General features: G+C 41.0%; 1 protein-coding gene across 2 annotated transcripts in view; it reads right to left on the reverse strand.

Moving 5' to 3' along the window:
- LOC126040616 (galanin receptor type 1-like) overlaps positions 1-18593 on the reverse strand; it is a 34037-nt gene that overhangs the window by 11578 nt on the left and 3866 nt on the right. Inside the window, exons 2-5 of one of the 2 annotated variants that reach the window (XM_049805304.1) lie at positions 17464-17593; positions 16886-16980; positions 4323-5984; positions 2611-2677 (exon numbers count right to left, since the gene is read on the reverse strand). In XM_049805304.1, coding sequence (XP_049661261.1) covers positions 2611-2677; positions 4323-5185 — 930 coding nt within the window. In that variant the 5' untranslated portion in view covers positions 5186-5984; positions 16886-16980; positions 17464-17593. Of the gene's footprint in view, positions 1-2610; positions 2678-4321; positions 5985-16885; positions 16981-17463; positions 17594-18593 lie in introns of both variants that reach the window. The other variant, XM_049805305.1, reaches the window with a different exon arrangement.

Genomic DNA, 18593 nt, shown 5'->3' on the forward strand with positions numbered 1-18593 from the left:
CATTCATATATAGGTAAGGAAAGACAGGAGGGAAATTTAAACCAACCAAACTGTTTAGGGATTTGTTGGTGATTTTGAGACCTAAAGCACCTTTTCCGGCTTGAGAAGTCATGAAATTATCCTATGCAAAACAACAATGCTTCTTAGCACTTTATTTGCTGTATTTTACATAAGCAAAATTGTCAGCAGATCTTGGTTGCCTTTTCTCATGGTAGCTGTTAAGCATACAAGACTCTGACTGTGCTTTCTGCCTGTAGTCTGCACTATCTGCTCAGAAATGATACTCTTGGTTCTCAAATATTAATTCACAGTATATCTGTGGCAGCATCAGCGTTCATCAGAATGTCAATAGGCAAAATAAGACATGGTGTTCTTCAAGTAATCTGTTTCATCTAGGTCTGGTGGTGTTCCTGCAATACATAGCAGCAAATTCTTGCATAATTTATTGCCTTAGAAAAGGTGACTAAAAGGTTTATCAGAAGCTACTTGAAATTAGACGAGCTGGACTCATAATGTTAATCTCAATAAGGTTCAGGAACAAGCACATGAACAAATTTGTGAGGCTTTATGCTTACTTCATGAACTCAGCAACTGAACACAAAAGCCATGATCAAAAGCACTCTAAGGGAAAAAGGAAAGTAACTCCCATCGAGGACATACTGTATGTGGTGTATTATAACTTCTATAGTCATCTTGTATTTGCAATATTATCTCACAATACCAGTTGAGTTCTATCCTTACAGGCCGTGTAGGTGCAAGACCAATTATGGACTGATACTCATAAGTATATTACCGACAAAACTGAGTGTACGTTAGTGAATGTAATGAACCAGTAGAAACTAAATACAATCTGTAGTTAAATCTGGTTAGGATTCATAGGCATAAAGGACTGGCAAAATCTCTGTAAGAGCACAAAATCAACTAGAAGCAGCACAGACCAAACCATTAAAACCACAGCACAATATTGCAGAGGATACACCTGAAAGATAATATTATTTTTATGTCAAAACCCCTTGAGTTTTGTTTGAGATGCTACTATAGCTGCTGAAGTGCATAGTTAACCTCCTAAAGTACCTCTGCTTTTTCCTGACTAGGTCGATCAAGAAGACAACTATGTTGATGACAGCCATACATTTTTCTGTGATACCTTAGCTGCATACAGAGCATTAACCTAATAAGACTGGTCTCCTTCTGAGATAAGGAACAGATGGCTATGTTATGTTTAGGGATATACCTTTTTGTCTCCATTACAGTAAGTCTCTTTGGTGAAAGAGAATTCAACAGAGGTACTGGTTCAGGTTATTATGAGGTATAGCTGCAGCATGCTGAAAATCTAGTCTCTTGAATTCCTCATCTTGTGAGTGATCTAGATTTACAGGGGGGCGTCCAGTGATGCTCGTGAATAAATCACTGGACACAACTTGTCATGCCCAGAAGTGTTTCTGTGTTTCAAAACATCTGTAGCTTGTTGCAGCTGTGGTACCAGTGTCTGTCTTTTTTTTGCTGGAGTCACGTCAAAGATTTGATTTCTTGTCTTGCACCCTTTTCAACTAAATGGCCATGTTTGCTGTAATGACCTTCATTTTTGTCATAGACAGAATCATGGCAACATCTTGTAGGGCTGCTCTACTGTGGCAGGTAGCCACTGAAACTGGCCAGTGCATTGGCTGAGAGCAAATCAAAGCATTCCCTAGCCAATTCCACTGGCTGTCACGTCTGCTAGGAGGCACACACACTGCTCATTTGGGTTGTACAGTCGCTGTGCCACGGGCACAGACTGTGACCTGACTGTCCTATCAGCAGCTAATGATAGTACTCCTTTACTTCCCTTCCTGTCCTTGACTAGCCAGGTAGCCTACAGTTTCACTTATCGCTGCACACTCAACAGTTATAACATTTCTGACTGAAATAGTATTTTCGCCTTTCATGTCAGGGAAATCTGATGTTGCATCGCTGAAGTCAGTGAGTTTTTCCACATGAAAACTTCTATGAATAATGGCTTATTCACTCTAAGATTCTTAGACAGAAAAATCTTAATTCTATCCTTACTGTCTTTCCCAGTAAATACTTGCAATTCTGCTTATTTCATGCTGCTTGAGCGAGGGATAACCCTGTTCTTTGGCTTGCAAAGGGATCAACCCAGGATCTGAATCTACCACCTACTTAGACACAAACCTGAAGAAAGATCTGAAATGCAAAGTGCAGCAGAACTTAAGTACTTCAGTTTCAAAGTTCTTCATATATTTTCCTTTGAGCTTGCTGAAGTGTACTCAAAACACCTAGATATTTTTGCAGTCTGAGTATCTTACTGGCTGCCAATGTAAAAAGATAGTATTTGTGGGATTCTATGATAGCGCAATAAATCAAAAGGCAGTCCAGCAGGTGTGTATATAGAGATCAATACAGCATTTCAGTAATGGCATCATTATCTGCCGTGTCTGTAAAGATAGAACAAACTGTCAACATGAATTCTGAACCTGAGTTGAAAGATTGGTACATGAATGACACTTAAAAATGTGGATGGAGCTTGAAAAGGCTATTAGTTATTTTAGAAACCTGACATACCTATTATATTATAGTCAGTGTACAGATTAAACCAAAGATATTTACCTTCTCCTTTGATCTCTCTGACTTCTTGGAAATGTTCTTTACTTTCATATGGAGATAATATAAAACCCGGGGGGGGGGGGGGAGGGGGGGGAGAAGGAGCAATATATTGAATGGGAAATTGAGTTGTGTATATTAGTATTTGAACTTTTTATACAAGCACCGAAAATTAAAATAATTGTTTTAGCATGACTTCAACTGAAGCTGAATTGATGCTTTGAGACTTTTAATTCTAAGCCCTCCACAGTTCTTTCTCCTTACAGAAATAAGGTTTAGAAAAAGCATTAAAACTGCTGTGCTTCAGAAATGTAGTTCAGCACATATTAAAAGCTCAGCTGGCTCTTTGCTGAAATCCACAAGTCTTTCCTTGGATTTTGAATTCTAGATTGTGCCTCAGATTATCTACATTTATTCTCTAGGCTGATTATATACACAGGCAGACAGCAGGCTGCCAATACTGTACCCTGGTGTGACTGTCTTGCTGCTCCTGAACACAGCAGTAACAAATAGGGCAGTTCGAGTGGCTTCTCCTTTCAGAGGGAGAGTCATAAGAAATCTTAGAGCACTGTAGGGAAATTCTCAGTTAATAAGACCTAGATCAAGCTTTTGAAACCTGATTACAGCACAGCAGTAACCTGGCAATGTTTGTACTTTGGCCTTTGGAGCTAACAGACTAAATTTTCTAAAGCAATTAATGAAGAAAAAAATATGTCTATTAAATGCAGCTTACCTTCCAGTTGCTGCTGTGCTCACCTAGGGCAGTAAGGGGACAAGCAGCTGGAGCTACAGTGACAGGAGTTAAGAGCTCTAGTTGCTTTTTCCTCTTGTGACAAGCAAGGCCTGAGATTTAGAGATTTTTAGCTTAAATCTAAGTGCATTTCCTCTCCTTAGCACTGATGATAACAGAACAGATTAGTATTGAAAGTAATGTATTTTTTGATTAAACAGAGATGAGCTTAAATTCCAGGAAATCTTTTTTTTTTTTTTTTCCCCCCAAGAGGGTAGACTTGCAACTGACTAATGAGGAAGTCCAGTCTCTGGCAGTCCCATGGTACTCCACAACAGGGTATTAATTCAGAATTCACAGAAAACTTATTCTGCATGCTAGCACAACTCATAGACTTACTATCAGTCTTAAACATGCTAAAGATCAGTAAGGGGAAACAAAAAAAATTGAGTGATAGCAATCCACAAGGAGAAAGGAAGAGATTTCTTGCTGAATAAAACTCTGATCCGAAGATCTCTTTTTGCAAGCCTTTGCAAGACACAGTGTCTGAGCTTTGTGTCCAAAAAAACAAGAGAAAGGAAAGAAAGAAATTGGGATGATGTCTTTGTCTAATACTGTTTCTGTACATTGTCTGCATAGATAGTTTCTCCCTCCGTGGGTTTCTCCTCTTGCCAGGAACAAACATTTGTTATCAAGAAAGAACGAACTGAAAAATAGGAAAACCAGCAAGACTCCTTAGGGATTTGGGTGTCAGGCTGGGTGTCAAATTAGCAATTGTAATCCTTTTTGTGAGCTGTTGTAATTTCATTCTCTGTTTTCTTTCCCTCCCCCTGCCTCAGAGAAGTATTCTATACCAGGAGAGAATAAGAAAAGGATTGGATCTATTATTTGTTGGCTGGGTAGCTTGAGTGTACACATCCAAGCCACCAAAAGCCTGGGAGTGATCTTTCCCTGCATTTAAACATTACTTGCCTCCCTCTCACCCACCTTGGCATAGCAGCAGATGATGAGCACCAGGGGCAGGAGGTATCCCACCAGCAGGATGGTAATCGTGCGCATCTGCTTGGCTGTTGAACCATTTGCCCAGTGCTCCCAGCAGAAGGAGCTGTTGGGTGCTTGCTGATGACCACTCATGAGGACCTGGTGCTGGGCCACAGGGATGGCAATGAGTAGAGACAGCAGCCAAATGACAGCCACGCTGAGGGCAGTGTTGCACGTGCTGCGGATGCAGGGTAAACACTTGGCATGGACCACAGCAACGTATCTGTCCACAGACATAGCCACCAGAGTAAAGATGCTGACCAGCTTTGTTGCCATGGCCAAGTAGTGAACCCACTTGCAAAAGAAGGCACCGAAGATCCACTCTGGCAGGGAGGAGATGGTGGCCTGGAAGGGGACGCAGAAGAGCAGAAAGGAGAAGTCTGCAATGCTCAAGTTCAGGGTGAAGATATTGGTAGCACAGCGTGATGGCTGTCCCCCAGGCTGGAGACACCCCAAAACCACCAACACCAAGGTGTTTCCCACCATTCCCAGGAGGAAAATCAACTCAAAAAGCACCAGTACAATCACCACCTCCGGGTCGCCCCTGGTTGCTCCTGACCAGCATGTTGTGGCCCCTGTTTGGTTAGTCTCAATGCTGCACTTGCTGGTGTTGGCTCCAAGGGAAAGCATAAAGTTGTTTTCCTGCTCCCCCATGGAGCCAGGCTGCTTGGAAGGCAGGGAGCAGTCCCTGTAGCCCTGACTGCTGTTGGGCAGGTCTATGTTTGTTAGCGGTGGCCAGAGGCTGAATGCTTGGGTTTTCCAGTGCTCTGTGTCTTTCCTTAGGGGAGCAGTTTTCTTCAGATGATTCATCCAAGCTCTGTCTGTCTCTGGTGCAGATTCTTCCAGGAACTGGCAAAAAAGGGAGTTGAGGAATTTGTCTCATCCAAGAGGTAACTGCAGGTTTAGCAGTTGGTGCTGGAGAAACTTATGTGGCAGAGAAAAAGTCTGTGCCAGAAGGGCTGAGGAGCTCGGAGCAGAGGCAAAGCAGCTTCTGCTCAGCTTCCACACACCCCTCCTCTTCTGTTTCCCTCCCACGGCCTGTCCCTGGATCTGCGGCTGTTGTACCTGCTTTCCCAACTCCGCTCCGAGCTGTGGCAGAGAGAACAAATGCTGTCTGTGACCTGAGCCCTTCAGAAAATAACCCCAGATCAGCTCTGTCCCCATACATTGCTGGTCACAAGGAGGGCAAGAGCAGACAAAAAACAAATTCTCATCCAAAAGGATGGGTCAAGCAGCAGCTGCTGAGCAATAGCGTGTGCGATTCTGTGAGGAGCAGCATTGGAACTGGCCGCATGAGGAGGAAAAAGGCTAAAATATGTTTTTTATTGACAGAACAGGATTTTTTGTTTCGTAGTCTTTTATGTGCTCATATTAGAGCATAAAGCAATCTGAATAGTTGTGTTTTCAGCACAAAAACGTGGGAGAGCCTTAGATTCAGCAGCTGGGTCCTGACATTTCTTGGATAGCTGCCCGGATTCCTTAGTGCCTGACTATTCATGAATCTCGTTTATCCAGCTGTAAAGAAGTTCCAGGTTCAGCCTAGTAGTGCCAAGAGCATCTGCACTGGAAAAGGAAAGGTCTTGGTAGCAGTGAGCAGCTGTAATATCCCCTGCCAGGGAACAGAGATACGGATTAAAGAAAAAAAAAAGTTTTATTAAGGATTAATGACTAATGGTCAGTTTTATGCTTACTTATAGAAACAGTATGTATGTTTTAGAAGGCACTAAGTAACTTTGTTTTAATTGTCTGTTTCCTCATATTTCTTAAGGGATTCTGTGAACTCTACAGACAGTAAGGAGGGAACAAAGTTTAGGCAAACATTAACAGTACCTGCACACAGTGATTTATGCATGCAGGACAGCTGTTTACACAGGAGAGTACGCATCTCTGTTTCCAGTGGTTATGAGTCTAGGCACTCGGTCAGAGTGGGCCACCACTGGATTCTGTGGATGTGAGGTCTAGACTGGGAGAGCCCCTTAATTTTTGAAATTAACTTCAGCAACTGAAAACTGCCTTGCCTCGTGACTTGTTTCTAAGCTCTTGTGGAGAGGTGCCTGCCTTAGCCTGCTCTCATATACTCTTGTTTAAAATCTGTTATGAAGCTAGACTCCTTATCTCCCCCCAGAGTTTTGAGGCTAGTTATGGGGTGAGGTGGGAAGTGGCCAGGGAGTGAAAGATGTCCTAGTTGCAATGGAAAAACGTCTCTACCCTTGTCGTGTGCCAGCGCGCAGATCGCCACGGCTGGACCAGCTACCGGGATGCCACCTGCAGCTCTCTTGGTGTTCTGCGGCCTGGCTGCCTTGCGTGCTGTGGCACAGCACCTCGGACACCACCGAGCCTTCCCAAAGTCCCCCAAATCTTCTGTCTGTTTGCTGGGAGCTCTGCCCTCGGCTTGCAGACAGCTGCTCGCAGCGCACCACGTTTCAGTGACCCTGCAAGCCCTGGGGTTGTGCCGCAGGTTTGAGTGCCATCTACTGGCATTTCAACCCCTTTACTGCGTTCAGGCAGCTCCTGGGGCCGTCCTTGGCCTTTCTTTCTCGCATCCAGTCCCACCATTCAGTTACGAACTCTGTCTGCTGTTGTTTTCCTCTTATCCTTGTGCACATATACATCCTTAAATCATGAAACTTAAATATGCTTGCTTTTCCTTTTGTGATAATATGTGAGCGCTCTAAGGTTACTTCTTGTAATACTATTCACATAGCTTCATTTTAGAGAAGGCTATTGGAAGTGATTTCAATAGCTATTTCTCTATTTTAGATCTGTTTGGGGTTTGGTTTTTTTCCCTTTTGCTTTAGTGGGCAGTCATAGCAGCAAGTATTAGTTAAGAAGCACCCATAGCAATCGAGAGCATGCATTTTTTTCTTTTAGTGGGTTTGGGGAAAATAATAACAACTGCACCACGAGTGGTTTCTACTGCAGTGGATTTGAGACAATGCATGCACGTATTTGAGAACTGCATGTGTGTGTCAGCTGCAGAACAAACACAGCTTTGCAGATCTAAAAGATTGCATGGCACACTAAGTGGAAAACGGGCAGAGCACAGCACAGTTCTAGCAGTGAGGAGGGACAGATCATAGGATTTGTAAAAAAGTTTATAAGAATCACCTAAATCCTTATAGAAGGGACATTACCAGCTTTCTTATCCATCAGAAACCTACTCAAATTTTTTAAAAAACTGGACTGCTCCAGGGTTTTTTTCAGATTTCAGTGAGAGTGTTATAACTTAGGGAGTGGGAGGAAAGGTGAATACTCTGGATGGGAAGTGGCAGTGACCTGCTGAATTAGACATCCAGTAACCTAGGTGCAAAAATTCAGCTTGCTTTCACAAGGGAACTGATAGGCTGTAAATCTGACTTCAAATGGAGGCTGGCTGGTGTGGGAGTATTTCTGGCTGGTCTTACTTGGGAGGAAATACATCCAGTGGTAATTTACGTGCTTTGCTGAAAACTTATCCTGAAACTGTGTGTACTGTGGCATTCAAAATCTCCAAAAAAGGTAAAGATTCCTTCTTCTGTTTCCCTCTTTCTGCCACTTCTCAACTGCTTTAAATGGTGTGTTTTTGACAGGGAGAAATCCTCTGTCCTCGAGAATTCACAGTCCGAATGCAGTCAGAAGGGAACTGACCATGCCGAGACAAAGTACTTGCCATAAGACATATTCATTAGTCCAACTAGGAGGAGAAGAGCAAGTCACTTTACTGAGTGAAGGAGCAGAAATAGCAAGTGGCCCTGTAATATCCGATTTGCTGAGAACATCCACATTGTGTGTGGTACTTCAAAATTCATGGTGTTTCACCTGAAAACCAGAAACAATAAACAATAAGTCGATTGAGCTGCTTTACAAATTCTGCTGTTCTTTAGAAACTCTGTTGCTTCCTGGGTGAAGACAATAAACATTTAAGCATGAGTAAGAGGATGTAGGAAAAGGAAACTGGGTATTCTCTGTGGGAGGGAAAAAAAAGGTAGGAGTCTGACAGACATCACCTAGATCAAGACTGAGCTGGAAGCCAGATGCCGTTGCCATTGTTGGAGCTGATGTTGGGCTAAATTAAAGCATTGCACTCGCTTGCTGAGTCCCTGACTAAACAGGCATCAGAGGTGTCTTGTTGAGAAAGGACAGCACTGGACCTTTATGGATAAATTGGCAATCCCACAGTAAGGAGACGAGAGGGAGAATGTCAGCCTTAGGAACAAGAGTGGGGGGAGAAAACCCAAGACATTAGATGGTAGTATTTAAATGGTAACTTTTTTAGCCTGTGTAGGTACAAACTATTTTGTCCACTTTCTGATTGCTAATGGGTGCTTCAGCTCCTAATTACACTGAATATCAGGTATGTTGTAAATCACTCTTACTGTTTTGAGTCATGGTTCAGCTTTTTGATACTTGTGCTTCAGCTTTCTAAGCCTTTTGTCTTTTGAGTGGAAGGAGGCCACTCAAGCATAACAGCAAGCAAAAACCTTACTGCAATACTTCTCTCTCTCTGGAGAATGTGGGTTACATCTCAGATCCATTTAAAGGAGAGCAAGCAGGCATCCAGCCCCAGAAGTCCAGTTTGTGGCTTTGAGTTCAGTAGCTGTCCTGGGCTAAAAGGCCCTTTAGGCTGCATGACAAGCTACCTAGATGCAACTACTAGGAAACAAGCAGTGGTAGGTCTGAAGTCTCTTCATTTGGATTGTAGCAACCCTCTCCAGTTGTGATCCCAAGCTTGGTTACACGCTCATGAGAGAAGGTGCAGTGTCCATTCCTCTTGAAGTATGACCCCAAGAGAGGAAGGAGGTCTTGCTGCCTGCTCTGCATATATTAGCCCCCAAAATGAGAGCCCAGATTCAATTCCTTTCCAACCCTGCATAATTCCTTTCCTAGAGGAACTGAAACCTTCATAGCCTTGACACTAAGTTACTGGTCCACCAGGCCATAAGCCAAGCTGTACAGGGTAGTCTTGCTCATGTAGGAACTATGATGAAGTGCTGCAGCGAGTACAAACATCACAGGACCAGAAGAAAAAAAAATTGACTGTGCAAGCTAGGCACTTGGTGGAAGAAAGAGGGGGTTCTGAAGTGTGACTTCTCTGCTTCATGAATTTTAGGATTTAAAAGTCCATATAATGAATAAGAAAATCCTTTCAACCTTTGTGAGCTGTAAGGTTTGAGTCTCTTGGGTGGAGGATTGGAATTGAACCTCTGTATCTCACTCTGGCCATGAAAACGTCAAAACATTGTATGATGTGAAAAGATAGAAACATCTTTTATGAGGAGTCTGAAATTGTTAATGTGCTATGTCAGTATGTGAACTAAACTGGAATCTCAGGGGTGATAAAGAGCCATTCCTTGTCACTTGTGGATCCTGGAGGGCTGGATAGGAGTTTGGTAAATAGCTGCCCATTTGGCACAAGCCTGTCTGTGTGTGCACAAGGGAGAGCCTTCAAAGCACAGAAGGGGTTGGTTTAATCAAACAGCTGGCTGAAAGGGTACTCTGCTGCATATAAGTAACTAAAGTCACAATTACCAAAGATCAATCACTTGGTCTCTTTTGAAGAGTCTCAACTTAATCTGAACAGTTTATTAGGCTGTAAAACTCTTCCCAGATGAAAGGGGTTTAGATTGAACATAACTGAGAAGAGAGTCTTTTCATTTTAATTGATGACAGCTTCTAGTACAGCTGCTCTGAGCTCTGTGATGTTGCCATTGGGATGGTGCAGTCAGGATTTAAAGCAGATGGAGGTTTATTGATTGATTATTAATCTATTAGATCAGTTTGTACTATTTTTCTCTTTAATAAGACTTAACCATGGAACTGTTTGAGTGGGCTGTTGGCTGTCTCTGTAGATCTGCTTTGTTTGTATTGCTTAAGCATCGGCTGAGGTAAGAGCTCATGGAGTATACGGCCATGTAACAATAGCAAAACAAAGCATATTTTTAAAGGTAAATAGAGGCTAAATAAGGACATTGTGACAAACCAACCAAAAGCGTTCTGTGCTTTCCACCCCCAGCAAGGACAGGAAGATCATATGGCTGTATCTACACAAATTTGCATCAAAATTGCTCTTCTGAACTGAGGCTGCTAATTGTCCCCACTTCTTGTAGCTTGTACCACAGTCGCTCTCCAAATTGGCTTCTATTGGCCTGCACTATTTCCTAGCAAACAGATAGCCTAAAATATGGTAAGCTAAACTCTGGAAATGTTCTGATCTGGCAGAACGTCACGTTATATTTCACTCTAAAATTTGCATGGAGCTGATCTGAAGTTAATATTCTTCCTTCAAATGATTAGACTGTTAACCTGTTTCCACAGAATAAATAATTTTAGATAAATTTCTAACTGATTTTTGACTGTCAATCAAAGAAATGGCTGATTTAGTAGAAGGTCCTTTGAACTAAGAAAAGTCCTTTAGGTTCCAAGTCCTTCAGTGCTATATCTGCACTGCTCTCAGGAGTACACTCCTTTCCACGAGTGTCAGTTCTTGCAAATTCCATCTTTCTCTCATCCATTTTAATGGGTTGGGAGGGGGAGCTGAAGTATACCATCAGTTTACCTTCACACAGATTTGTGGAACAGTCTCAGGTTTTCAGAGAAACAATTTTGTTTTGCTCATTGTCTGAGTGAAGGTATTGCTGAATTGTTTTCTATTCTGTACGTTGCAACATCTTCAGATTATTCACTAAAAATTACCTGTGGGTAGTTTATCTATTTTGCAGGGGTCTTAGCACATAAATTGTGCTAAGGACTAAGTCTTCGTTCTCTGAAGGAATGCCATTAAAATAGGAAGTATTTCTAAAAATCTCTTAGTAGGCCTTATAGGAGATTCAGGCTATGGGGCTGAATATGTAGTCTTGCACGCTGACTGCCCAACTTACTTATAAGCAATCATTGAGTGCAGGCATTGTATTTCAGAAGAAAAAGCAACTAATTTCCTGAAAAATGTAGGCTGTGTGAAAATAGTTACCTGTAGTGGTGAGGAGACAAATCTAATGTTGCAGAACATTCTTGGATGTATGAGAAAATACTAAGGTAGTTATTCAGAAGCTTATGGAACAGTTAGAATTAAAACCCCAAACAACTTCTGAAGAATTACTACTTCAGTGTGTACCTAATTTGGCGTCACCTAAACCATAGACGTATGTAGCTCATGTTCAAACAGTTGTCTTTAAGAGTGTATCTGTAGAAAGCTTCAAAACAAATCAGAGATTTGCCTTTCTCATCCTTGAAGAGCTGTTTTATAATGACTTGTAAAGTCAGTCTCCAAGGTAGAAAACTATGTTGGTAATAAACAGATCACATTTAACCTGATGCAGAGGAAGGGAGCAGAAACATTTTGTCCAATCTTCCTCTGAGCAGTCTGCCATATAGTAAAACAACTGATAATAATCTTTGCCAAGCTCTTTTATCTCTTGAGGTCTTGTTTCATATTGTATGCTAAGATAAAGACTTTCTTTCTCAATGCTAGAATCTCCTGTCTGCTAAAGAAAGAAACTTAAATATACATTCTGGTAAAAGGCTTCAGGCTCTCAATAACTCTTACATAATTCATATGCTCTGCTAAAATAGCTTATCTGCTACTTTTCAAAACAATCTCTATTTTCTGTAGAGTGGGCTGGGACTATTTTTCGGAAAACCAGAATGTCTTTTGCTCCCTATCTTCTGTGACTTGAATGTTCAGTGCTCAAAATGCTTTTTCACAATTTAACTTCACGCTGTGTTCTGCTTATTCTAATTTTACTTCTTCACTAGGAATAGAAAGTAAGTCACGTAAAACTTGCACTGATTTATAGTATAGGTTTTAGAGTCAGAATGCAGTATATGCTTAGGTCAGGGAAGGTTGTAATATGCCTAAATTGATTCAGTCTTTTGTGATTAGATACTCTGTAAAGTTACATGGGAGAGTGTTTTCAGTTAAGCTCCATGTTGTTATATATAAACAAACATGTAATTCAAAACTATCAGTGAATAACATAAATAACCTGCATCCTTCTTTCTACATTGCAGGAGCTCTAGGGAATATAAAGAGTAATTTGTCAAAATCCATTTTAACTTAACCTGTGTTTGAAATCTTTCAATTCCAACAGTGTATGATCCAGCAATCCAAGATCTGATTCATTTGTTTAACTTCCTTTGAGGTTATCTAGCTTAACTATATGTACATGACAGGAACTCTTGAGTACATTTTTCTGTAAACTCCAGTTAGAGTCTCTTTACAGTGAGGTAAAACTCAGCCTTACTGGCAGAAATTTATCCAAGCAGAATAACTGACTAGGAAAACTAAAGTTGAACTGTTCAGCTATCTTTGATTTGTTAGGTGTAAACCTTTTGGTGAAACCTTTTCCTTTTGGTAAAGAATCAGTGAGAATACTTTCCAATTACTTGAGAATATGCTCAAAATATCCACAGAGATCTTTTGCCGTGCTGATGAATTAGACTGCTAAGAAATTAAATTAGTACTTCAGTGAAAGTTTTTCAGCTTTAGCTAGGTACTTAGTCAACAGTCTAAGTCCCATCAGCTCCACTTTTGAAGCAATGACAACTTGAAAACTGTTAAGAATTCAAAATTCAGACAGTGACTTTTCTCTGTGTAATAGGTATCATGGTGGCACATATAAATAAACACAGCAGCATAGAAATATCGGGCTCTCTTTATGTAAACTGAAGCACATGATGCTGTTGACTTTGCTTTAGGTACTTTGGCAGGCTCTTTTGAAGCAGTTAAGTAAATTAGGCACTGGTGACTTCCCTGTCTCTCCTAAACTGGCTCTATCACAGGCATGATGAGGCAGGTCTGGTTAAACACGGAGCAGTTTAGGTGCTCCTTAGTGTGGGGATAAATCCTTCACATGACTTTTTCATGTCTTCCTTACTGGACAGGTAGATGCATGGCGGCTATTGCTGATTACAAATACCCTACAAATTACTTTTGCCTTACCTAGAATTTATAATAAAAATAAAACAACTCCATTTAAACTGCCAAAAGCATTGTATCCACACTTTGTTTGCAGACTTTCTTATGCAATTTAATTTTTGATAAGGCAGGTAGAGTTGTTTAACAAAGCTTGTTATTAATTTATGACCAACTGAGTAACAAATTATTATCTTGGCTCTAACAGAAATTTTATTGGAATAAAGCTACAGAAAGAGAAGACTGTTGGGCATACAGTGTTGGCAGGTATATATAAAACTAGTACAAGAAGATGCTAAAATCATAATAAACGTCAAAACAGGATGCATGTTGATACTTGCTGCTTATTCTGTAGAGAATAAAGAACATGTCCTGCCTTGTGTCATCAGGTTCAAGACAACCTATCTCCTCCTCTGTGCTCCTGTGGTTTTGTGCACAGCTTTTTTGTGAACTGAGTGTGATCAAAGTGATGCGAGTGATGTCTTACATTTTGGCATTACACAGAAGAACAAGATGTCTTGATTTGGGTCCTCATACGTGATATATTTGTAAACATATATATGACTCTATGCAAAGGGTAATCAAATCCCAGTGCAGAGTCTGAGGAGACATACTTGTCTTGTGAAAGCTAGAAGCAGAACGTCACCCTGGAGAGGCACTGCTCCCCCTGTTAAATACGAGACTTGCTGGTGTTTAGATGAGGAAAGGTGAGAAGATATTACAACTTCACTGGAGTTTATGAGCTTGGTCCATCCTGATTTAAAAAGTCGATCATTCTATGACAGCATGAAAACACTTAGTTATCTTCTCATGGCGATAACCTAGTTTAAGGCCAGTTCACAAACCTATTTTTCCTGTGTGTGTATCAACTTTACCTAGTTGGTTGGGTAAGATCACTTGTCTGTTTCATCTCCTAATACTCCTCTTCCTGTAATTAGATATACCGTCAACTGGCCAGCTCTGTAGCATCATAAAATTCTGCAATAGTTCTTCTGAGTAAGTCCTGGTCTCTTGCTGTGAAAATAGCCCTTTTACTCAGTCATTCCAGACTGTATCACAAAATGCTGCTTGTTACAACAGGACAGATGTAAGTGTACATGCTGTGTTTTAATATCATCTTAGCAAAAAGTTTCCATGGTGATTTTCTATCATAGCTGCAAGGAAGCTCTCTTTCCAATAGAACCACTGCAATTTTCTATCTATCTACTGCCTTATTCAGGTTACGTCCAAATTCCTCAGTTAAAGAAACCTGCTCTTAAGCACCACAATATGTTGTATAGATGATCAAGTACCTCAGAAACAATGGATCCTAAGTTGGTAAATTTTCTGGTCTAACAAAGTCATCCCCAGACAAAGGTAATTTGAAGTCTCTTAACAACACCTCTGGAAAAGAAATTATTATTATATATAGGTTCTCTTATTTGCCCACAGCTCTAGATGTTTAAGAGCACATGCTTGTGCTTCATGTCAGATTCTGAGGCAGCTAACTTAAAATACTTGCAGCGAATTTTAGATCGTTTAGATTTGAGTTAATAATTTCTCTGAAAGCCTTTGGCAGACTTTGAATGAACAGTTCTATTTAGTTTCCAGTTTGTTCAGTGCAGTCTGGACAAGAGGCACAACTAGTCAACTTATTTCCATGCTGCATTTAGGTTCATAATACTTCCGAGGTAGGAAAATAACCTCTGCTTTTGTGTGTGCCCAGTACAGTTGGTTGCAGATATATAGCAAAGACAAGACATTGCATAAGCCTTTAAGAATTGCTAATGAAGTGACAAGCATACCGCTGATTATTTAGAAGCTTGGTATAAGAACATGAATGTGTTTCCGTGTAAATACAGTAGAAATCTACTATATAATGGATGTCTGTTGTATTTGTAGCTATGTTGTGGTATAGTGAGATATGGCAGTCAGTATTAGACCTCCTGTAGCCCTACTCATATTTAGCTTGCTGTTCTTCTACTTTGTGCTGTAATTTGCGGTTAGGCATGTGACTTGGTAGATACATTACTGTTGTAGAATCCAAAGGTCTTGTTTTGGATTGGGGACACTTCAAAAAGCATAGATTATTAATAATCCCTGGACCACTGCAGAGAGACATGCAGGAGAGGAGGAAGTAAAACACATCTGCTTTTACCATCTGTCAGGCCTGAAAACCAGTCATGAAATTAAGAATATTGCTAAGGAATGATCTCCGAAAAATGAAAGAAAATGCCTTATTACTTCTTGTCTATATCCCTTTCTGATATTTTGCTCTCAGGCTCTTGCCTGAGTCTTGTCAAGAAAGATATATGTGAGACCTCTCAAAACGGCTCTCAAAAGTTTGAGCTCTTTCTGGTAAATCCTTAGCTTCAGAGACCCCAAGTCATCTGAGGGCAGTTCTTGCTTTTTCAATGCACAAGTGTGACCACAGAATGGGAGCTGGTCTGGGAGATCTCCTGGGAAGAAGAAGAAAGAAGGAGGCAGGGCAGGAGGGCTGATGTCTGAGCTTACACATTCTCACTGTCTACCAAAAAGGCAAGCTGGAGCTGACTTGAAGTGGTTTGGCGTGGGTGGGATGGAGAGAAGGAGCAGTGGGACAGAGTATGCTTTCTCCCAGAAAGCGTGGGAAAGTGGAGATGGAATCACTTAATGAGAATTTTCCTCGAAATGATTAGTTCTAGTCTTTACTCTGTATAAATACTGTATAAATTTATACTGTGTATAAATGCAAAAGCTATTGTTTTGTTTGGAATATTAATTTCAGGATTGACTGTTGAAACTGGAAAGATTCTTAGAAAACCTTGGCTGCTTCAGTATATTTTATTAAACTGAAAAAAACCCAACCAACCCAACCCCAAGTTTCTTGATTTACTGTCCTGCTCACCAGCATATTACAGAACAGCATATTACTGACTTGGCTTTCTCCATGGTATTGCATTTTACATTGACATTTTAAAAAAAAAAAGGGGGTGTGTGTGTGTGCATAAGTGTTAAGTAGAGGACAGAACACTAAAATTAAAATCAATAAAACCCAGACTCCTCCAATATCCTGGAGTAAACTGACAAGCTTGCAGTTAAAGGTGGTTGGGAGCTTCTTCTCATAACTATTTTCTGGTGGAAATGCCTGTTTCCCAAAACTGAAAAAATTTGCTGAAAATATCTGGCTAACTGCTTGGGACAAAAGGGCAGAGAGAAGGGCAATATCCTCAGCTCTAAATTAAAATGGAATTTTTCAGAACTAAATATTATTGTTCTTGTTAACAAAATGTAGTACTCTACAAATAATACTATGTACAATTTCAATGATGTTTATGCAGAAATATCTTTGGGATTTTGTTATGTCTTGAGAGCACAATTTATAATAATTATAATTTAGCGGAATAAGTAGCAAACAATAAGAGTTTTAAAGCAAAGATATGTAGGGAAAAAGTTTAAACTCAGTGGAAGACAGAATACTTGAAACTTTTCTCATACTCTTCTACTATGCTAAAAAAAAAACAAACCACCAAATCCACAAGATACCATCCTCTCTGCCACCATAATCTGGCTGTTGTTATGTGACAATAGATTTGAAGCACTGTGTGGAGACAGTCTTAAACACCAGTGAACACTGTAACCTGAAGGTCACACCTAGTCACCTTCTTGCTGCTGATAGCATAGTGTGAGTGATGTCGGTGGATGAAACACTCCTGTCCTTCCTGAGCTGTATGATCTTCCATTTCCCAGAATAATCCTGAAAGTAAACACAAGTAAAAAAAAAAAAAAAAAAAAAAAAATCAGTAAAAATGCAAATATTACACAGGCCAAGGCACAGAAATGTAATTTGCAATGCTGCATTCATGAACATTGGTCAGTTTACATCACTGAAAGATTTAGGCTAGGTCTATACTTAAACTTAAACCAGCAGAGCTGTCAGGTATGAGCGCAGGGGTAAAACACCTTCAAAAGCAGTGTAGATGCTTGTGACACTCTGATGAATTATAGTCAATGTCTCAAACATTTGTTGAAGAACTTTGGTGGAGAAGACAGCCTCTGTAAAAGCGCTGGAGTTGTGTGAACAGGAAAATGTGGCTGGAGAAGGAGGGTGGGACCATGCTTCTCCAAAGCCACAATTCCTTATCTGAAGCAAAGAAGCACAATGTAAGCGCCTGGAGGAAAGGCCAGATAGTGGTCATGCCTGCATGGAGAGAGAGGCAACTCTCCCAAGCCCACTGACCCATTTCCAGACAATCCCGGGAATGCGAACTGCGCATGTTGAGACCACCGACTTATTTTCTGGAACACTCCGGCAGAGCCCACACTGCACTTGCCCAGTGATGGCAAACCCCCACCTAGAAGGTTGGACCCTTTAGGTATAAAAGAAAGGAGGACAAGTTCTCAGTGCAAGCCCTCTGGAACTGGATCTCTAGACTGGCTGGACCAGTGCTGGACCCAGGACTGGTGAAACCCTTTTCTTCTCTCTTTCTTCTGCTCCCTCTCTCTCTTTTTTCCACAGTCCCTACACCTCATCCATTTAAACATAAACTGTTGACCAAGTCTGGGACTAGGAGTGGATCTAGCCCGTGGGCTCCTCTTTGAGAAGGAGTCTAGAGAACAAGGAGGTCCACTTTGAACCTCGTGACTGAACAGGAGGGCTCTCCTTATTTTCTTCTTTGAATTGATCCCCAAATAAGTAAGGCTTACATATGGTTAGCATGTGTTCTACAGTTCACTGACATAGTTCTGTGTTCCTTTTTCTGCTTCTTTTTCTACACCTCCTTTCTCTTTTTAAGCAGCGGCTTAATGACATGATACAAGGTTCATACTGATAAGTTCACTTGTCCTTGGGCAAGGTTAGCTTGGCTGAATAAATGTTGATCATTCATTGAACTCCCCTGGTGTCATTTCACCTCAATTCTGACAAAGAAAATCCACAAACCTCAGTCACTCCAACCTTGGGACACGACACTGCTGTATTTCAGGGCATGAGCTCCAGTGAAGGAAGGAAAGGAAGTAATAAGGAAGACTCAGGCCAGGGTCAAGGATTACCTGGACAACCTCTGCAGATCAGAGACAAAGATAATGACTTTTAGGCACCTGCCCAACACTCAAAGCAAAGTTGTTGAAATTCAGAGGAAAAAATCAACCTGTTACTAGGTGGCAGAAATGAAGCTGATTAAGTAGACTTGCTATAAATTGGGTTTTCTCGTTGATACCAAAAGGATTGGTTCTTCTCAGAAACCTGTGCTCAGCAGGAAACATGGGATTCAGTGGAGCTTGCTGCCCTGCATGGCTGTGGGTGCCTAATATCTCAAGGGCAGCTGCTACTTTAAATATATATGAATGGCTTTGCCTTGCTGAAAAATT

This window comes from Accipiter gentilis, chromosome 7 (genome assembly GCF_929443795.1).
Source record: "Accipiter gentilis chromosome 7, bAccGen1.1, whole genome shotgun sequence".
Taxonomy (NCBI): domain Eukaryota; kingdom Metazoa; phylum Chordata; class Aves; order Accipitriformes; family Accipitridae; genus Astur; species Astur gentilis.